This window comes from Coregonus clupeaformis, chromosome 11, assembly GCF_020615455.1.
Source record: "Coregonus clupeaformis isolate EN_2021a chromosome 11, ASM2061545v1, whole genome shotgun sequence".
NCBI classification, from domain to species: Eukaryota; Metazoa; Chordata; class Actinopteri; order Salmoniformes; family Salmonidae; genus Coregonus; species Coregonus clupeaformis.
The window spans coordinates 52,140,247-52,162,991 of record NC_059202.1 but is presented as its reverse complement, the minus strand read 5'-3'; the positions used below and the strand labels follow the sequence as shown (position 1 = coordinate 52,162,991).

At 43.8% G+C, this 22,745-nt stretch overlaps 1 protein-coding gene across 1 annotated transcript in view; it reads right to left on the bottom strand.

Annotated features, from left to right (window-relative positions):
• Positions 1-3,223: 3,223 nt before the first annotated feature.
• LOC121577113 (bcl-2-related ovarian killer protein homolog A) overlaps positions 3,224-22,745 on the bottom strand; it is a 33,559-nt gene continuing 14,037 nt past the window's right edge. Inside the window, exons 3-4 of the mRNA XM_041890907.2 lie at positions 12,732-12,895; positions 3,224-4,185 (exon numbers count right to left, since the gene is read on the bottom strand). Of these exons, the coding sequence (XP_041746841.1) occupies positions 4,060-4,185; positions 12,732-12,895 (290 nt within the window). The 3' untranslated portion in view covers positions 3,224-4,059. The remainder of the gene's footprint in view (positions 4,186-12,731; positions 12,896-22,745) is intronic.

Genomic DNA, 22,745 nt, shown 5'->3' with positions numbered 1-22,745 from the left:
TTTTTCCCCCACTGTACACAGACCGCCATCCCTTGTCTTACCGGAGTCAGCCGTTCTATCCTGCCGATGTAGCGTATAGCCCGCTAGCTGTATGTTATCCATGTCGTCGTTCAGCCACGACTCGGTGAAACATAAGATATTACAGTTTTTAATGTCCCGTTGGTAGGATAACCGTAATCTTAGGTCATCCAATTTATTTTCCAATGTTTGAAGATTGGCTAATAGGATTGAGCGGCAGTTTACTCGCTCGCCGTCGGATCCTTACAAGTCACCCCGACCTACGTCCACGATATCTCCGTCTCTTCCTCATGCGAATGACGGGGATTTGGGCCTTGTCGGGTGTCTGTAGGATATCCTTCGCGGCCGCCTCGTTGAAGAAAAATTATTCGTCCAATACGAGGTGGGTAATCGCTGTCCTGATATCCAGAAGCTCTTTTTGCTTATAAGAGACGATGGCAGAAACATTATGTACAAAATAAATTACAAATAACGCGGAAAAACACATAATAGTACAATTGGTTAGAGGGCTGTAAAACGGCAGCCATCTTCTCCGGCGCCATTCTATTGATGCACCTGTACTGACCTCGCCTTCTGGATGATAGTGGGGTGAACAGGCCGTGGCTCGGGTGGTTGTTGTCCTTGACAATCTTTTTTGCCTTCCTGTGACATCGGGTGCTGTAGGTGTCCTGGAGGGCAGGTAGTTTACATTTACATTTTAGTCATTTAGCAGACGCTCTTATCCAGAGTGACTTACAGTTTTTAGTTTGCCCCCGGTGATGCGTTGGGCAGACCGCACCACCCTCTGGAGAGCCCTGCGGTTGCAGGCGGGGCAGTTGCCGTACCAGGCGGTGATACAGCCCGACAGGATGCTCTCAATTGTGCATCTATAAAAGTTTGTGAGGGTTTTAGGTGCCAAGCCAGATTTCTTCAGCCTCCTGTGGTTGAAGAGGCGCTGTTGTGCCTTCATCACCACACTGTCTGTGTGGGTGGTCTTTTTCAGATAGTCAGTGATGTGTACGCCGAGGAACTTGAAGCTTTCCACCTTTTCCACTGCAGTCCCATCGATGTGGATAGGGGTGTGCTCCCTCTACTGTTTCCTGAAGTCCACGATCATCTCCTTTGTTTTGTTGACATTGAGTGAGAGGTTATTTTCCTGGCACCACTCTCCCAGGGCCCTCACTTCCTCCCTGTAGGCTGTCTCGTCATTGTTGGTAATCAGGAGGGTACTGTGGTGTTGTAGTCCCGTGTAGCTCAGTTGGTAGAGCATGGCGTTTGCAACGCCAGGGTTGTGGGTTCGTTTCCCACGGGGGACCAGTATGAAAAATGTTTTGTATGCACTCACTAACTGTATGTCGCTCTGGATAAGAGCGTCTGCTAATTGACGTAAATGTAAAATGTGTTGAATGCTGAGCTATAGTCAATGAACAGCATTCTTACATAAATGTATTCCTCTTGTCCAGATGGGAATGCCAGATTGTAAATCCAGACGTTCAAATGTTCATTGATGACCAGCAGGGTCAAATAATAACCATAATAGCTAGAGTGTGCAAAAGTTCAACGCCTCAGGAGTCAATGTCAGTTGGCTTTTCATAACCAGGCATTCTGGAATTCGAGGTCCGAGTGGGAGCACGGCCGGCGAATCAGGTCAGGGGTCCACAGCAGCAGGCAGGACAGCAAAACTGGATCAGCGGCACGACCAGGTGGACTGGGGACAGCCGGGAGTCATCAGGCCAGGTAGTCCTGAGGCATGGTCCTAGGGCTCAGGTCCTTCGGGAGGGGAGACAGAGAGAAGGAGGGGCATTGTAGAGAGCGTGCCTAAGAACACACAGTACTTCTCCCCTGTTATTACACGTAATAACTGCCTTTAAAGTACCATTATGTTGAGCCATATTACATTATTTACATCTATGGGGAAGTTGTATTATTTACTACGGTAACGTTCAAGCATCTTTTTATACCATACAAATATTTAATCTGTATCCTACAGTTTTCCCAATGTGACCAGAATGAAGGATCTCTCATATTCCAGAAAAACGTTTGGCGATATCATTGTATTGGACACTAGATGGCAGTAAATCATAATAAATAAGTTGGCTATTCAAGACTGTATGTGGCAGACTTGGGACTATTTGGGCCATTCACTTGAAAGTAGGCAAAATCGGTAGCTATCCATTTTCAATGTATGACGCTGACGTTAATGAAACCAATTAAAACAATGTTGAAACATAAAACATTTTATTTCTGAAGACACTCAAGTGCTGCATGCCAAATATAGTGTATGTGTAAGCTACTGTGTAGTCATTCACAAAATAAAAATAATTTGTAGAATAAAAACAGACAAAACATTTCTGAATGTGATTTAAGTTTCTGATGATGGAGTGATCCATAAATTGCACAATATTCTACAAAAACATTCCCCCCTCCCTCCCACCCACACACACACACACACAACACACAAAATCTGGGTGAATTATATAAATCCACACATTCATCACATACATAGAGTATTGGAGCATGCAGGTACACTTTATAATCTAAACCATATTTCCATCCAAAACGGAGGAATTCATAATTATAGCACTTTAGTGAAGTCCATGATCCTTTTCATTCATCTGTGATCTCACACCGTCGTCTCAGGCGTTTCGGTCATTCTTGTTGTCCGCCACTAGGGGGGCTGACAACAGAAGCACTGGGAGAATCTCAACTGCATCGCTTTGACTCCTCACATCCTCTCGCCTCCTCAAAACCAATCGTCCCTGCGCTCTGACCTGCTCATCCAATAGGTTGAGGAGGTGAGGAGAGGAATCAAGGAATCAAGGAAATGCAATTGAGATTCTCCCACTCTGTCTGGGCCATATCCCCACTTCACTTGACATACAGTATGTATGCAGAAATGAAACTCAAAATGTATACAAATATTCCATTGCTTTAAATTGAATATTTGCCCAGGAGTAATGGGAGGGTTGGTTGTTTAGCAACTATGGGGCAAAACAGACGGGATTGGCTTAGATTGTTGACAACATGTAAACTATACTTAATCTACAATGTTTATTGAAAACATAAATAAAATTGCACAATGAGCACTTGTCTCTCAAATACATCGTTACAGTTGTTGGTTAGCTAGCTAGCTAGCACATTTGAGCCATTTTAGCATAGACGTGACATCAGTCAAAACACCTCAAAACAAGACACGGTATCAAGAACAAGATCAAACGAGCTGAAACGAGCCACTTACGATTCCCCACATGGCAGTTTCTTGTCATTGTTGCTAGCTATCTGGTCATCCAGAATCACAACACAAGGCCTTCTGCCTCTTTGAAGCGCGTGCATGGTTTTCGTGAATTCGTCAGTTAACCAGTCTATGCAAGCATAACGAAAGCAAGGAATGTGACTCTCTCCGAGGGAGCTAAAGAAAAACAGAGATCCAGACACAGAAATATAATAATTAGAATGGGCATTCCCATTCAAGTCAAATGTTGATGGTATGGATCTTGTTGACTAGACTACTACCTCACAATCCAGCTTGAGGATCTGTACGTCACAATATTACTGTCAAGCGAAATAATAAATACCCTGACGGGTGTTCAAAGCAGACATAGCTAACAAGCTAATTCACATTGACGCTCCAGGCCAGTGCGTGCGTTTGTTTGTTTGTTTGTTTGTTTGTTTGTTTGTTTGTGAAGGCCCAAGGTGCTCGTCAGTGGCAGTGGTGGAGGTTCAGTGCAAACTTCTGCAGGTGTAAACAACAACATATCTAGACCCTAGAGCAGTGATAGCTACAGCTTAAACAGATGCTGGCTCTGAGTGTCAGTCTGTTTGGGCTGTCATGACAACTCCTTGTCACTCATTGTCATGACAACTCCTTGTCACTCATTGTCATGACAAACTCCTTGTTTGAAACACACAAAACAAACACGTTTTGGCTTGACAATGACAGCAATAGAGTTGTCATGATAGCCCAAAACAGATCTGGGACCACGGCTCTCCTGTCCTACACTGGTGGATGTGGCAGGCTGTCCATTATGTGGTCGTGATCCAACTCCTCCTCCTCCTCCGTTGTCACTTGTCCCGGAGCAGGTGAAACACCATGGCCTTCAGGTAATGTCCACAGGCGCAGGTAGCAGACACCAACCAATGGGAGCGGAAGCTGGGGTCCGTGTTCACCACGCACTTTGTGATATCAGCCTATGAGAGGAGAGAGAGGGTGAGTCAGCCTATGAGAGGAGAGACAGCATCACTCAGATACTAGCCGACAATCCCAATCACTCAGATACTAGCCTACATTCCCCCCAATCAGATACTAGCCTACATTCCCCCCAATCAGATACTAGCCTACATTCCCCCAATCAGATACTAGCCTACATTCCCCCCAATCAGATACTAGCCTACATTCCCCCCAATCAGATACTAGCCTACATTCCCCCCAATCAGATACTAGCCTACATTCCCCCAATCAGATACTAGCCTACATTCCCCCAATCAGATACTAGCCTACATTCCCCCAATCAGATACTAGCCTACATTCCCCCAATCAGATACTAGCCTACATTCCCCCCAATCAGATACTAGCCTACATTCCCCCAATCAGATACTAGCCTACATTCCCCCAATCAGATACTAGCCTACATTCCCCGTCAATCAGATACTAGCCTACATTCCCAGTCAATCAGATACTAGCCTACATTCCCCCCAATCAGATACTAGCCTACATTCCCCCCAATCAGATACTAGCCTACATTCCCCCCAATCAGATACTAGCCTACATTCCCCCCAATCAGATACTAGCCTACATTCCCCAATCAGATACTAGCCTACATTCCCAGTCAATCAGATACTAGCCTACATTCCCCCAATCAGATACTAGCCTACATTCCCAGTCAATCAGATACTAGCCTACATTCCCAGTCAATCAGATACTAGCCTACATTCCCCCAATCAGATACTAGCCTACATTCCCCCAATCAGATACTAGCATACATTCCCCCCAATCAGATACTAGCCTACATTCCCAGTCAATCAGATACTAGCCTACATTCCCCCCAATCAGATACTAGCCTACATTCCCAGTCAATCAGATACTAGCCTACATTCCCCCCAATCAGATACTAGCCTACATTCCCAGTCAATCAGATACTAGCCTACATTCCCAGTCAATCAGATACTAGCCTACATTCCCAGTCAATCAGATACTAGCCTACATTCCCCCAATCAGATACTAGCCTACATTCCCAGTCAATCAGATACTAGCATACATTCCCCCCAATCAGATACTAGCCTACATTCCCCCCAATCAGATACTAGCCTACATTCCCAGTCAATCAGATACTAGCATACATTCCCCCCAATCAGATACTAGCCTAAGTCCCCAATTCTTCAACCTTCTCCCAAACTGTGCATGTGCACACTTCCCATCATGGATATACCAAATGGTGGACACTCCATCCAGCCAATGATTACAGCAATCAATACTTTTAAATCCATGAGGAGAAGGGTGGAGTGTCAGAACAGACATGGAACTCAGAACAGAGGCTGGGCATTTATGATTTCACAGGTCAAAGTGTCACAGGCAGTTGAGGGATGCCCTATATACCAATGGATTTCATTAACACAGGGAAGGACCCTTTAACAGTTAGTCTGTAACCAATGAATGACAGATAAATTACATGCATTAACAGGACTATATTATATTACAAAATGTGTTTGAGACATGCTGGTCTATCCAAATAGATATTATCTAGACTAGAGGTCAAGGTTAAAATGTTCATAAAAAAAAAAAAATGTTTACTTTGACCATGTCCGGAAAAAAAGTAGGAGGAAATGTGGCCAGCCTGCAAGTATGCCCCCAGTCAAACAAAACACTGTCATCTTAACAACACATATTTCAAAATACCACTTGTGACAATTGGTCAAAAGGTTTTGACTGACAATAAAAACACACAATAAGGAGAAAGAAATGAGGAAGAATACATAATTGAGACTAACTAAGTAGGCTACATCAACACACGGTTCAACTATCTGATAGTGCAGCCATTTCCTTCTCAATGTTGTGGTATGTTGTTTTTTTGTAAAAAAAAAAATTTTTTAACTGCATCAAACTCCAGTCCACTTCAACATTTCCTGATTTCAGCTTATGTAACCTGTCAGTGCCTAAGCATTTCTGTGAAATGTACAGTATGGCAACTGCATGTTATCAAAAGAAGACCAGGACTAGAATTGGGATAAATCTGCACCTCATTCCCCCCCCCCCCGTTGTACAACACATTGTGTTCCATACTAATCTGATAAGACAGGTCAAGCTGTCTTGGGGAACCAGAGGGCTATATTACACACCTGGTATGAGGAGTTAGCGAGGTAACTTTGGTCAACTCGGGACGGTACTACTAAAGTGGCTCACCTTTTAGCCAGGTACAGTCCGTTCGGAAAGTATTCAGAGTCCTTGACTTTTTCCACATTTTGTTACGTGACAGCCTTATTCTAAAATTGATTAAATAAATTTTTCCTCATCAGTCTATACACAATACCCAATAATGACGAAGCGAAAACAGGTTTTGAAATGTTTGCACATTTATTTAAAAAAACCCGGAAATACCTTATTTACATAAGTATTCAGACCCTTTAATATGAGACTCGAAATTGAGCTCAGGTGCATCCTGTTTCCATTGATCATCCTTGAGATGTTTCTACAACTTAATTGGAGTCCACCTATGGTAAATTAAATTGATTGGACATGATTTGGAAAGGCACACACCTGTCTACAGTGGGGGAAAAAAGTATTTAGTCAGCCACCAATTGTGCAAGTTCTCCCACTTAAAAAGATGAGAGAGGCCTGTAATTTTCATCATAGGTACACGTCAACTGTGACAGACAAAATGAGAATTTTTTTTCCAGAAAATCACATTGTAGGATTTTTAATGAATTTATTGGCATATGATGGTGGAAAATAAGTATTTGGTCAATAACAAAAGTTTCTCAATACTTTTGTTATATACCCTTTGTTGGCAATGACACAGGTCAAACGTTTTCTGTAAGTCTTCACAAGGTTTTCACACACTGTTGCTGGTATTTTGGCCCATTCCTCCATGCAGATCTCCTCTAGAGCAGTGATGTTTTGGGGCTGTCGCTGGGCAACACAGACTTTCAACTGCCTCCAAAGATTTTCTATGGGGTTGAGATCTGGAGACTGGCTAGGCCACTCCAGGACCTTGAAATGCTTCTTACGAAGCCACTCCTTCGTTGCCCGGGCGGTGTGTTTGGGATCATTGTCATGCTGAAAGACCCAGCCACGTTTCATCTTCAATGCCCTTGCTGATGGAAGGAGGGTTTCACTCAAAATCTCACGATACATGGCCCCATTCATTCTTTCCTTTACACGGATCAGTCGTCCTGGTTCCTTTGCAGAAAAACAGCCCCAAAGCATGATGTTTCCAACCCCATGCTTCACAGTAGGTATGGTGTTCTTTGGATGCAACTCAGCATTCTTTGTCCTCCAAACATGACGAGTTGAGTTTTTACCAAAAAGTTATATTTTGGTTTCATCTGACCATATGACATTCTCCCAATCCTCTTCTGGATCATCCAAATGCACTTCAGACGGGCCTGGACATGTACTGGCTTAAGCAGGGGGACACGTCTGGCACTGCAGGATTTGAGTCCCTGGCGGCGTAGTGTGTTACTGATGGTAGGCTTTGTTACTTTGGTCCCAGCTCTCTGCAGGTCATTCACTAGGTCCCCCGTGTGGTTCTGGGATTTTTGCTCACCGTTCTTGTGATCATTTTGACCCCACGGGGTGAGATCTTGCGTGGAGCCCCAGATCGAGGGAGATTATCAGTGGTCTTGTATGTCTTCCATTTCCTAATAATTGCTCCCACAGTTGATTTATTCAAACCAAGCTGCTTACCTATTGCAGATTCAGTCTTCCCAGCCTGGTGCAGGTCTACAATTTTGTTTTTGGTGTCCTTTGACAGCTCTTTGGTCTTGGCCATTGTGGAGTTTGGAGTGTGACTGTTTGAGGTTGTGGACAGGTGTCTTTTATACTGATAACAAGTTCAAACAGGTGCCATTAATACAGGTAACGAGTGGAGGACAGAGGAGCCTCTTAAAGAAGAAGTTACAGGTCTGTGAGAGCCAGAAATCTTGCTTGTTTGTAGGTGACCAAATACTTATTTTCCACCATAATTTGCAAATAAATTCATTAAAAATCCTACAATGGGATTTTCTGGATTTTTTTTTCTCAATTTGTCTGTCATAGTTGACGTGTACCTATGATGAAAATTACAGGCCTCTCTCATCTTTTTAAGTGGGAGAACTTGCACAATTGGTGGCTGACTAAATACTTTTTTTCCCCACTGTATATAAGGTCCCACAGTTGACAGCGCATGTCAGAGAAAAAACCAAGCCATGAAGTTGAAGGAATTATCCATAGAGCGCCTAGACAGGATTGTGTCAAGGCACAGATCTGGGGAAGGGTACCGAATAATTTCTGCATCATTGAAGGTCCCCAAGAACACAGTGGCCTCCATCATTCTTAAATGGAAGAAGTTTGGACCCGCCAAGATTCTTCATAGAGCTGGACGCCAGGACAAACTTAGCAATCGGGAGAGAAGGGCCTTGGTCAGGGAGGTGACCAAGAACCTGATGGTCACTCTGACAGAGCTCCAGAGTTCCTCTGTGGAGATGGGAGAACCTTCCAGAAGACAACCATCTCTGCAGCACTCCACCAATCAGGCCTTTATGGTAGAGTGGCCAGACGGAAGCCACTTCTCAGTAAAAGGCACATGACAGCCCGCTTGGAGTTTGCCAAAAGGCACCTAATGACTCTCAGACCATGAGAAACAAGATTGAACTCTTTGGCCTGAATGCCAAGCGTCACGTCTGGAGGAAACCTGGCACCATCCCTACGATAAAGCATGGTGGTGGCAGTATCATGCTGTGTCGATGTTTTTCAGCTGCAGGGGAGACTAGTCAGGATCGAGGGAAAGATGAACGGGACAAAGTACAGAGAGATCCTTGATGAAATCCTGGTCCAGAGCGCTCAGGACCTCAGACTGGGGCGAAGGTTCACCTTGCAGCAGGACAACAACCCTAAGCACACAGCCCTAAGCACAGTGACGCTCCCCATCCAACCTGACAGAGCATGAGAGGATCTGCAGAGAAGAATGGGAGAAACTCCCCAAATACAGGTGTGCCAAGCTTGTAGCGTCATACCCAAGAAGACTCGAGGCTGTAATCGCTGCCAAAGGTGCTTCAACAAAGTACTGAGTAAAGGGGCTGAATGCTTATGGAAATTTGATATTTCAGTTGTTGTTTTTTTAATACATTTGTAAAATATTATAAAAACCATTTTTTTGCTTTGTCATTATGGGGTATTGTGTGTAGATTGATGAGGGAAAAAATACAATTTAATCAATTTTAGAATAAGGCTGTAACGTAACAAAATGTGGAAAAAGTCAAGGGGTCTGAATTATTTCCGAACGCACTGTACATTTCATACACACACACACACACACACACACACACACACACACACACACACACACACACACACACAACTAAATGTGTGATATGTAAAGGTGTAGTAGGTCGGAGCCCAATGAATCAGCGGCTCACCTTTTAGCCAAGTACATTTCTATGGCAACTAATGCTTCAGAACTAACCTGCTCCGGGGCAGGTTTACTCAGCGCTGACTCCATTTATCCTGAATGAAGTGTCTGAGCCACGAGTTGAGGACCAATGAAATCAGATTCCATCCGTCTCACAAAGATTGCATCATCGTCCCCTTCAGTGTGATGCCAGGACAACAATCTCTCCCTCAACGTCAGCAAGACAAAAGGAGCTAAAATGTGGCACTGACTCGCCCATGGATTGATGTTTCAGCATTGTCTCAATGAATAGTTTGGGGGTCGACTGGCCACGTACAGTCACAAGCCTGCTAGATTTAGCGGCAGGCGGAAGATCAATATCTTCTGTCACAGTACATATGAAGCCTAAGCTGGAATGTGAAGCTAACTGAAGCTAGTCAATAAAAAAAAAAAAAGCCTGGGTACATCTAGCTACGTACATAGTACACCCCTCTGGTTTCAACTGTAACCCGCAGAGATGGGGCCAGAGGGATGGGATTAGGTCACGTAGACATCTTTAATTATCTGGCGTGTTTAACTTTCAAATGGGCCATTCCAAGGCTGTGTCCCAAATGGCACCCTATGGGTTCTGACCGAATGTAGTGCACTACATAGGGAATAGGGTGCCATTCTCTGGTCTAAAGTAGTGCACTACATAGGGAATAGGGTGCCATTCTCTGGTCTAAAGTAGTGCACTACATAGGGAATAGGGTGCCATTCTCTGGTCTAATGTAGTGCACTACATAGGGAATAGGGTGCCATTCTCTGGTCTAATGTAGTGCACTACATAGGGAATAGGGTGCCATTCTCTGGTCTAAAGTAGTGCACTACATAGGGAATAGGGTGCCATTTGGGACGCTAAACCCCAGCTCTGCTGTAGAGGGATTCTTGGTTGATCTTTTTAAGCTATGCCAACCGAGCTCACAGATTTAGGCCACGGCTGCTTGCCTCCTCTCTGCTCTGAGTACCAGTTGAGCACCACACTTTTCTATCTAGAGCACGACTATATTGAGACATTCTTTGGAGTTTCTTAAAGTAGTGGCTTAATTAAATTCAACTCCATTTCTGGATGTTGGTTTTTTAGAAATAGCTATTACAGACACCTCATGCTTTGAGGAGAAAGCCTTGAGTTAGCAAAACACCCTGCCTTTCTACCACGTACAGAGCAGGGAGTTTTGTTTTGCACTGTCATGATTGTGTTGTGTTCAGGCTCTTCTTTGCCTCAGTTTTATTGAGCTATTCTCTCAGCGGACACCTTGAGGCTGTGATGGACACGTTCAGGACAGACCTGATTGGTGGGTATGGGAAAGTCCATGACATACACTACCGGGTCAAAAGTTTTAGAACACCTACTCATTCAAGAGTTTTTACTATGTTCTACATTGTAGAATAAGAGTGAAGACATCAAAACTATGAAATAACACATGTAGTAACCAAAAAAGTGTTACACAAATCTAAATATAATTTGAGATTTGAGATTCTTCAAATAGCCACCATTTGCCTTGATGACAGCTTTGCACACTCTTGGCATTCTCTTACTACATGATTCCATATGTGTTATTTCATAGTTTTGATGTCTTCACTATTATTCTACAATGTAGAAAATGTAAATGTAAAGAAAAACTCTTAGGTGTGTCCAAACTTTTGACCGGTACCGTATGTACTGCAGGCAGTCTGACTCAAAATATAAACAAACATAGGAACACGTACAGCCGTCATAGTCATGCAGAACGTATCTGTACAGACTCTCTGCTATCTAGAATCTAAAAGGGTTCTTCGGCTGTCCCCATAGGATAACCCTTTTGAAGAACACCTTTTGGTTCCAGGAAGAACCCAAAAGGGTTCTACCTGGAAACGAAAAGGGTTCAGCCAAAGAACACTTTTGGAACCCTTTTTTCTAAGAGTTCAGACATTTTTACTGTACACCGTCTTAGTACTGAGTCTGTCATCTAGGACATCAATCATGTGTGTACAATTCTGTGTTAAAGTAGCACATATCCATTATCAACACATAACCTATACTAAAACAAACCACGGGAGGCGGCGCAGACTTTAGTCAATCACTGAACCACAGGCCTGTTACTAAGAGGTCAAAGCTGAGCAATGTAACTTCTCTTTGTGTTTCCTAACTTGCATGTTCTAGCCCCATACCACTGGCAGGGTTAGGGTTCCGACTAGTATCCATGCTACACATACCACTGACAGGACCTGCTGTAGACCCACATTATATGAAAGGTAAACATTCCCACAAGGCAGTGAGGTCTGAGCAATATCAGCAGTCAACCCCTCTTCCCTCAACCGCCTTCCCCGCTGCAGAGACACAGACCACCATGATGGTGAAACCATATACGTACATCCACTGTTTACCTGCTCGGCATCCGACCGCAAGGCGCTACAGAGGGTAGTGCGTACGGCCCAGTACATCACTGGGGCCAAGCTCCCTGCCATCCAGGACCTATATACCAGGCGGTGTCAGAGGAAGGTCCTATAAATTGTCAAAGACTCCAGCCACTCTAGTCATAGACTGTTCTCTCTGCTACCGCACGGCAAGCGGTACCGGAGCGCTAAGTCTAGGTCCAAAAGGCTTCTTAACAGCTTCTACCCCCAAGCCATAAGACTGCTGAACAATTAATCAAATGGCCACCCAGACTATTTACATTGACGACCCCCCCCTTTGTTTTTACACTGCTGCTACTCGCTGTTTATTATCTATGTATAGTCACCTTACCCCTACCTACATGTACAAATTACCTCGACTAACCTGTACCCCCGCACATTGACTCGGTACCGTTACCCCCTGTATATAGCCTCGTTATTGTTATTTTATTGTGTTACTTTTATATTTTATTTTTTAAACTTATTTAGTAAATATTTTCTTAACTGAACTGCGTTGTTGGTTAAGGGCTTGTAAGTAAGCATTTCACGGTAAGGTCTACACCTGTTGTATTCGGCGCATGTGACAAATAAAATGTGATTTGATTTGAATACCAAGTCAGCCATACTGAGTGTACCCATATTTATTCGGTCAAATTGCGGTTGTCTGATGGGCTTTTCATTTTAGCAATGCGATGTCTATGGGTGAAACCATGGAGTGGTGAGCATAGAAACTCTTACCCATCCTCCTCTCCTCTTCAACCAGGAGAGCAGGCTCTTGCGGACAAACTCCCCCATGCAGTCTACGATGGTGTGGACCATGGCTGGGTGACCATGGCGCACGCAGTCCACCGCCAGGGCACCCGCCACCGCGTACAGGGACACCACCTTCCCCCACGTTATACCTGAGGAGAGACGCAGACAGAGACTCAGACACCAGACGCATTACATAAACCTCCTGCAACAGACCCATTACATAAACCTCCAGCACCAGACCCATTACATAAACCTCCTGCACCAGACCCATTACATAAACCTCCAGCACCAGACCCATTACATACACCTCCAGCATGATTAACGGTGCAGACACTCGCTCTCCAATATTGACTGAATGCAGTCTTGAGTCAGTCAAGCTGTCTTCAGGCATGAGGTCATAAGGTCACCCCTTCCCACACATTTCAATACTCTTAACAGTGTCAAATGTAAACCTTTTTTATTTACCATTTCATTTAAGTTTATTACAAAATGGATAATGTAAAATTATTCATATATAATACGGAGACTGTATAGCAATGACATGAGATCATGGTTTGGGTTCTACATGATCATGCTGCCTGAAGGATGCATGACAAAGCAGTGAATTTCTGAGCTCCCCGTCTATCTGTCTGCCTGCCTGTCTGCACTCCCTGTCTGTCTCTCTGAGCTCCCCGTCTGTCTGCCTGCCTGTCTGCACGACCTGTCTGTCTCTCTGAGCTCCCTGTCTGTCTGAGCTCCCTGTCTGTCTCTCTGAGCTCCCTGTCTGTCTGAGCCGCCTGTCTGTCTTTCTGCTTTCCTGTCTGAGCTCCCTGTCTGTCTGTCTTTCTGCTTGTCTGTCTGTCTGTCTGTCTGTCTGTCTGTCTGTCTGTCTGTCTGTCTGAGGTCCCTGTCTGTCTGTCTGCCTGTCTGTCTGAGGTCCCTGTCTGTCAGTCTTCCTGCCTGCCTGCCTGTCTGAGCTCCCTGTCCGCCTGCCTGTCTGTCTGTCTGAGCTCCCTGTCTGCCTGCCTGTCTGTCTGTCTGAGCTCCCTGTCTGAGCTCCCTGTCTGTCAGTCTTCCTGCCTGCCTGCCTGTCTGAGCTCCCTGTCCGCCTGCCTGTCTGTCTGTCTGAGCTCCCTGTCTGCCTGCCTGTCTGAGCTCCCTGTCTGTCAGTCTTCCTGCCTGCCTGCCTGTCTGAGCTCCCTGTCTGCCTGCCTGCCTGAGCTCCCTGTCTTCCTGCCTGTCTGAGCTCCCTGTCTGTCAGTCTTCCTGCCTGCCTGCCTGTCTGAGCTCCCTGTCTGCCTGCCTGCCTGAGCTCCCTGTCTGCCTGCCTGTCTGAGCTCCCTGTCTGTCAGTCTTCCTGCCTGCCTGCCTGTCTGAGCTCCCTGTCCGCCTGCCTGCCTGCCTGTCTGTGCTCCCTGTCTGCCTGCCTGTCTGAGCTCCCTGTCTGCCTGCCTGTCTGTCTGTCTGAGCTCCCTGTCTGCCTGCCTGTCTGAGCTCCCTGTCTGTCAGTCTGCCTGCCTGCCTGTCTGAGCTCCCTGTCTGCCAGAGGGAGCCGAGTGTGTTTGAGGAGCTGACTGCATCTCTGCCAGGAACTCCTTCAGTGAAGGGGGGCAGAGAGAGAGAGAGGGGGGGCGGGGGGAGAGAGAGAGAGAGAGAGGGAAAGACAGTGAGAGGGAGAGAGAGAGAGAGAGAGAGAGGGGAGAGAGAGAGAGAGAGAGAGAGAGAGAGAGAGAGAGAGAGAGAGAGGGAGAGAGAGAGAGAGCAAGAGAGAGAGAGAGAGAGAGAGATGCAAATAGAATCAGCAGCCAGGCATTCAGCAGCATGTCCAACTGCCCGTGAACAAGACAGCACCGATACACCAGAAACAGCCAGGCGATCTCTAAAAGGGTTATACTAAATCCTTACTAGCTCAGACATTAATCAAACTTGAAGCATTTGTTTTCAGTAAGGATTTTATCTAGTACACTACCATTTATGGTAAGGTCTTCTGGCTATGAGGACTGAATAGTTCCAAGCACAGTCTCATTCCTTTGTCCAAATAAGCTCATTTCAGTTCTAAGTAACATAAAAGGATTTCTCACTTCTTTATCATCCAAACAAATAGTTCTAGTGTTCTGAAAATGTAATATAATCAACTGACAATGTAATGGACTCTGTGAAATACAAGGTTTAAGTCCAACGTCATGGATTCAACAGTCATTCCCTGACAGAATGGGACAGTGTCAACACAACTAGACTATGATTAGTATAGCTATACAATGAGGGAAAAAAGTATTTGATCCCCTGCTGATTTTGTACGTTTGCCCACTGACAAAGACATGATCAGTCTATAATTTTAATTGTAGGTTTATTTGAACAGTGAGAGACACTCCAAAAGTCAATACTTTGTAGAGCCACCTTTTGCAGCAATTACAGCTGCAAGTCTCTTGGGCTATGTCTCTATAAGGTTGGCACATCTAGCCATTGGGATTATTGACCATTCTTCAAGGCAAAACTGCTCCAGCTCCTTCAAGTTGGATGGGTTCTGCTGGTGTACAGCAATCTTTAAGTCATACCACAGATTTTCAATTGGATTAAGGTCTGGGCTTTGACTAGGCCATTCCAAGACATTTAAATGTTTCCCTTTAAACCTTCTCAAGTGTTGCTTTAGCAGTATGCTTAGGGTCATTGTCCTGCTGGAAGGTGAACCTCTGTCCCAGTCTCAAATCTCTGGAAGACTGAAACAGGTTTCCGTCAAGAATTTCCCTGTATTTAGCACCATCCAACAATTCTGACCAGTTTCCCAGTCCCTGCCGATGAATATTATTTATTTTTTTGTAATTTAGCAGATGCTTTTATCCAGAGCGACTTACAGTTAGTGAATGCATACATTTTTCATACTGGGCCCCCGTGGGAATCGAACCCACAACCCTGGCGTTGCAAGCGCCATGCTCTACCAAATGAGCTACAACATCCCCACAGCATGATGCTGCCACCACCATGTTTCACTGTGGGGATGGTTTTCTCGGGGTGATGAGAGGTGTTGGGTTTGCGCCAGACATAGCGTTTTCCTTGATGGCCAAAAAGCTCAATTTTAGTCTCTTCTGACCAGAGTACTTTCTTCCATATTTTTGGGGAGTCTCCCACATGCCTTTTGGCGAACACCAAATGTGTTTGCTTATTTTTTTCTTTAAGCAATGGCTTTTTTCTGGCCACTCTTCCGTAAAGGCCAGCTCTGTGGAGTGTACGGCTTAAAGTGGTCCTATGGACAGATACTCCAATCTCCGCTGTGGGGCTTTGCAGCTCCTTCAGGGTCATCTTTGGTGCCATATTCTTTCCATCCGTGGGATGTTCAAAGTTTCTGATATTTTTTTATAACCCAACCCTAATCTGTACTTCTCCACAACTTTGTCCCTGACCCGCTTGCTTGGTGGTGCACCTTGCTTAGTGGTGTTGCAGACTCTGGGGCCTTTCAGAACAGGTGTATATATATAAAAAACTGAGATCATGTGACAGATCATGTGACACTTAGATTGCACACAGGTGGACTTTATTTAACTAATTATGTGACTTCTGAAGGTAATTGGTTGCACCAGATCTTATTTAGGGGCTTCATAGCAAAGGGGGTGAATACATATGCTCGCACCACTTTTCCATTATGTATTTTTTGAAACAAGTTATTTTTTTCATTTCACTTCACCAATTTGGACTATTTTGTGTATGTCCATTACATGAAATCCAAGTAAAAATCTATTCAAATTACAGGTTGTAATGCAACAAAATAGGAAAAACGGCAAGGGGGATGAATACTTTTGCAAGGCACTGTGGGTCAACAGCAGATTAACAACAGGACTGAATGGACCTGGTCCAGTTCTGATAAGCCTGTTATAAAAATGACCTGCCCTGTGTGGTTCAATACAGGAGAAAGCTTTATGAAAGGCTCTGCAGCTTTTCTTCCTACTAACAGGATGCCCAGAATACAGATATGATCTCATTTCACCATCCTGTTGTAGCCACTTACTGTATGCCTGTCTGCTTAAAACCACAGTTATGGTTCTCAGAAGAACACTTCAGACATTTCAGACAGTACATTCAGTTAAGGGTGCATCCATAAATGGCTCCTCATTCCCTATGGGCTGGTCTAAAGTAGTGCACTCTAAAGGGAATAGGGTACCTTTTGGAACACGCAACTGATGTTTGCCCTTGAGTTGCCGCTCCTTAAAGGGAAACTTCGACATTTTGGCAACTATACCCTTTTTTTCCACTTATCCCTTTTAAGCCCCTTTTTTTCTAACATGCTAGCTGCTCTTGTAGACTTCCCATTAGTTAGTTAGTTAGTTAGTTAGTTAGTTAGTTAGTTATTTAGCGATGGCTCCAGAAACTACCTTCAACGTCCTTCAAACTGCACGCAGAGACATATAAAATGGTAGCCATGAATTCATCGGACTCTCGGTAAGTAGAAAAAAAGTGCTTAATTGCCAAAATGTCAAACTATCCCTTTAATTGCCCCTTTAAATTGGGTTATGTTACTGTAGCAGGGTGGGGATTGTAGGGAATTGCTCTGGAGAAGGCTGTTCAAGTCGTGGAGTGAACTCCCTGGGCTGGGTGGGGCCTAACAGAACAGTCTGTAATCTGTAATTACCTCTGGCATGGGCATTTTCTAACCTAATATGGGCCAGTCTAGAGTTCAGCCCTCTACCAGTTCTGTTCTGATGGGAGAGCAGAGCAGCAACAGGAATGAATCTACAGTCTAGAAGTCACAGCTTCCAGGCTCCTGGTTGTCATATTCTAACCGAATATTGGCTCCAGAATTCTTCCCCTCGACCAGTTCCATTCCGAGTCTGACAGGAGGAGACCCACCCGACCAGGGGCCGTATGTATCAATCGTCTCAGAGTATAGGAGTGCTGATCCAGGCTCAGGGCCCGTATCCACAAAGTGCCGATCTAGAATCAGTTTTCCTTTTGGATCACAATTAATACGATTGATTTACGAATAATCGTATTAATTGTGATCCAAAAGGAAAACTTTGTGGATACGGTCCCTGAGCCTGGATCAGCACTCCTACTCCGAGATGCTTTGTGAATACGGGCCCTGGTCCCCCCCTGTCCATGTGATTCATTGTGATCTAAGGCCCTATTCCCACTACGAGAGATGAAGAAGAGTCTGAAGCGAAGTGCTTAAAGAGATTTCTACTTTTCAATTCACATGACATCCTCGTCTTACCTTTCATTGTGCCTGGCTACGCGACATTCTGGGTCCGCAGCTCAATGACCATAAATATCACAGTAGCCACTAGCCACTAAGCACTAACTATTTAATAATCCGAGCTATCTGAACTTTTCTTTTAAAACATTACACTATTGAATAACGCAACCAAACCATATTTCACTCTTGAATAATGCAACAATTCACAAGCATGTGCAGAAAACTAAAGGGTCTATTTTCTCGTCCGTAAACATTAAATTAGCTGACAATACACAGCTAGCTAACTCCTGCTAGCCAGCTAGCTAACAACATGCTTCATGATCAAGTAACATTAGCATATCAATAATGAACGTTTACCCCCCCATACGAATGTAAAAGTACAGTAACGTTATCATACGCTGTTATTCATATTATAATATTAGCTAGGCTACACAGCTAGGTAATGTTAGCGAGCTAGCTAGCTAGCTAAACAAAAATAATTTCTTCATCCGTCTCACATCAACGTGCTGGCTGTTAGCTGAAGGCTGACCTTAAGCTGAACCGTAGCTAGATAGGAGCTCTTAGGCTGACACTAGCATATTAAAAGTTACCTTAGAAAAAAAAACAGACTTCATTTGATCAATATCGTGTAAGTCATTAGGCCTATATAAGGTAAAAGCAAATTGCAACTGAAAACAAGTCTAAAAAAAATAAGGTAAAAGTCTATATTTCAGATGTTTAAAAAAACATTGCTCTGCTATTGCAATTTTTACTGTAAGATTGTTGGCTCAACTATACAATTTAGTTTACACTGCCCTGTTTAGAGGGGGGGCAGCTTTCGGGCGAGTGTCGTGCGCTACATCTGGAGGTAGTGGTCAAGACGTGACACGTTTAGTAGAAATATGTGTAGCCGAGGGTATTTTGGCGAAAAGTCGAATAATTGTGAAGACCCTCTAAAAAGGCAAAACTGACTATACATCAGCACTCCTAATTTTGTGAATATGAGCCCAGAGCCATGGCAAGAATACATTTTCCAGGCTCCAGGGGGAATGAGCGTTCGGTCTTCCACAGTCTCATGGCTAAGTCTCAATCTCTACTCTACACGCTCCAGGTTGCTCAGAGTATTTAAATTGAAAGACAGCAAAGACTGAATGTGTATAAAAATGTCAGCAGTGGTCTATTTCTACCTTCTCCCACAGAACTATGCTTTGCCCCCCCGTCAGTAAATCATTTTAAAGAGTGGTAAAATAATGGTAACACACAATACTGAGAGCTGGTCTTCCTTAAAGTGAGTCAAGCTTGTGCTCCCAAAGTTGAAATATCTTCTGTTTGATTGATAATGAATCCACTAGTTCCTCCTTTTCCAAACAAAGCACACTGCTAATAGGCCCTCGACATCCTCTGTGCTTGCTTACTTCTCTTTGCCATGAATATTCTTGCTAATATTTGCCACAATACAATAACTCTGTGCCAACATTGCCACTGGCATCATGTTACAACGCAGATACATTATAACCAGTGTAGTGTCGTCCATACATTTCAGGTTTTTTCACACTACTAAGCCGAACCGAGCAAAGGCAAACCAAGTTGAGCTGGCCTGGTTATGAATCCACCATACTGTAGATAGTAGATGGAACCATAATGCTGAACAGATCATATCCGAGTCAACACAGGTCATGTAAAATGTGCAATTGTTTGTTTGCCCCAGGCTTGTTGTCAGAGAGGTATAGACCTACTGGTGTAGCAGTGAATAGGTATAGTCCTACTGGTGTAGTAGTGAATAGGTATAGTCCTACCGATGTAGTAGTGAATAGGTATAGTCCTACCGGTGTATTAGTGAATAGGTATAGTCCTAGTGGTGTAGTAGTGAATAGGTATAGTCCTACTGGTGTAGTAGTGAATAGGTATAGTCCTACTGGTGTAGTAGTGATAGTCCTACTGGTGTAGTAGTGAATAGGTATAGTCCTACTGGTGTAGTAGTGAATAGGTATAGTCCTAGTGGTGTAGTAGTGAATAGGTATAGTCCTACTGGTGTAGTAGTGAATAGGTATAGTCCTACTGGTGTAGTAGTGAATAGGTATAGTCCTACTGGTGTAGTAGTGAATAGGTATAGTCCTAGTGGTGTAGTAGTGAATAGGTATAGTCCTAGTGGTGTAGTAGTGAATAGGTATAGTCCTAGTGGTGTAGTAGTGAATAGGTATAGTCCTACTGGTGTAGTAGTGAATAGGTATAGTCCTACTGGTGTAGTAGTGAATAGGTATAGTCCTACTGGTGTAGTAGTGAATAGGTATAGTCCTACTGGTGTAGTAGTGAATAGGTATAGTCCTACTGGTGTAGTAGTGAATAGGCATAGTCCTACTGGTGTAGTAGTGAATAGGTATAGTCCTACTGGTGTAGTAGTGAGTGAATATGTATAGACCTACTGGTGTAGTAGTGAGTGAATAGGTATAGTCCTAGTTGTGTAGTAGTGAATAGGTATAGTCCTACTGGTGTAGTAGTGAATAGGTATAGTCCTAGTGGTGTAGTAGTGAATAGGTATAGTCCTACTGGTGTAGTAGTGAATAGGTATAGTCCTACTGGTGTAGTAGTGAATAGGTATAGTCCTACTGGTGTAGTAGTGAATAGGTATAGTCCTACTGGTGTAGTAGTGAATAGGTATAGTCCTACTGGTGTAGTAGTGAATAGGTATAGTCCTACTGGTGTAGTAGTGAATAGGTATAGTCCTAGTGGTGTAGTAGTGAATAGGTATAGTCCTACTGGTGTAGTAGTGAATAGGTATAGTCCTACTGGTGTAGTAGTGAATAGGTATAGTCCTACTGGTGTAGTAGTGAATAGGTATAGTCCTACTGGTGTAGTAGTGAATAGGTATAGTCCTACTGGTGTAGTAGTGAATAGGTATAGTCCTACTGGTGTAGTAGTGAATAGGTATAGTCCTACTGGTGTAGTAGTGAATAGGTATAGTCCTACTGGTGTAGCAGTGAATAGGTATAGTCCTACTGGTGTAGTAGTGAATAGGTATAGTCCTACTGGTGTAGCAGTGAATAGGTATAGTCCTACTGGTGTAGTAGTGAATAGGTATAGTCCTACTGGTGTAGTAGTGAATAGGTATAGTCCTACTGGTGTAGTAGTGAATAGGTATAGTCCTACTGGTGTAGTAGTGAATAGGTATAGTCCTACTGGTGTAGCAGTGAATAGGTATAGTCCTACTGGTGTAGTAGTGAATAGGTATAGTCCTACTGGTGTAGTAGTGAATAGGTATAGTCCTACTGGTGTAGCAGTGAATAGGTATAGTCCTACTGGTGTAGCAGTGAATAGGTATAGTCCTACTGGTGTAGTAGTGAATAGGTATAGTCCTACTGGTGTAGTAGTGAATATGTATAGACCTACTGGTGTAGTAGTGAATAGGTATAGTCCTACTGGTGTAGTAGTGAATAGGTATAGTCCTAGTGGTGTAGTAGTGAATAGGTATAGTCCTACTGGTGTAGTAGTGAATAGGTATAGTCCTACTGGTGTAGTAGTGAATAGGTATAGTCCTACTGGTGTAGTAGTGAATAGGTATAGTCCTACTGGTGTAGTAGTGAATAGGTATAGTCCTACTGGTGTAGTAGTGAATAGGTATAGTCCTACTGGTGTAGTAGTGAATAGGTATTGCCCTACTGGTGTAGTAGTGAATAGGTATAGTCCTACTGGTGTAGTAGTGAATAGGTATAGTCCTAGTGGTGTAGTAGTGAATAGGTATAGTCCTACTGGTGTAGTAGTGAATAGGTATAGTCCTAGTGGTGTAGTAGTGAATAGGTATAGTCCTACTGGTGTAGTAGTGAATAGGTATAGTCCTAGTGGTGTAGTAGTGAATAGGTATAGTCCTACTGGTGTAGTAGTGAATATGTATAGTCCTACTGGTGTAGTAGTGAATAGGTATAGACCTAGTGGTGTAGTAGTGAATAGGTATAGTCCTACTGGTGTAGTAGTGAATATGTATAGTCCTACTGGTGTAGTAGTGAATAGGTATAGTCCTACTGGTGTAGTAGTGAATAGGTATAGTCCTAGTGGTGTAGTAGTGAATAGGCATAGTCCTACTGGTGTAGTAGTGAATAGGTATAGTCCTACTGGTGCAGTAGTGAATAGGTATAGTCCTACTGGTGTAGTAGTGAATAGGTATAGTCCTACTGGTGTAGTAGTGAATAGGTATAGTCCTACTGGTGTAGTAGTGAATAGGTATAGTCCTACTGGTGTAGTAGTGAATAGGTATAGTCCTACTGGTGCAGTAGTGAATAGGTATAGTCCTACTGGTGTAGTAGTGAATAGGTATAGTCCTACTGGTGCAGTAGTGAATAGGTATAGTCCTACTGGTGTAGTAGTGAATAGGTATAGTCCTACTGGTGTAGTAGTGAATAGGTATAGTCCTAGTGGTGTAGTAGTGAATAGGTATAGTCCTAGTGGTGTAGTAGTGAATAGGTATAGTCCTACTGGTGTAGTAGTGAATAGGCATAGTCCTACTGGTGTAGTAGTGAATAGGTATAGTCCTACTGGTGTAGTAGTGAATAGGTATAGTCCTAGTGGTGTAGTAGTGAATAGGCATAGTCCTACTGGTGTAGTAGTGAATAGGTATAGTCCTACTGGTGCAGTAGTGAATAGGTATAGTCCTACTGGTGTAGTAGTGAATAGGTATAGTCCTACTGGTGTAGTAGTGAATAGGTATAGTCCTACTGGTGTAGTAGTGAATAGGTATAGTCCTACTGGTGTAGTAGTGAATAGGTATAGTCCTACTGGTGCAGTAGTGAATAGGTATAGTCCTACTGGTGTAGTAGTGAATAGGTATAGTCCTACTGGTGTAGTAGTGAATAGGTATAGTCCTA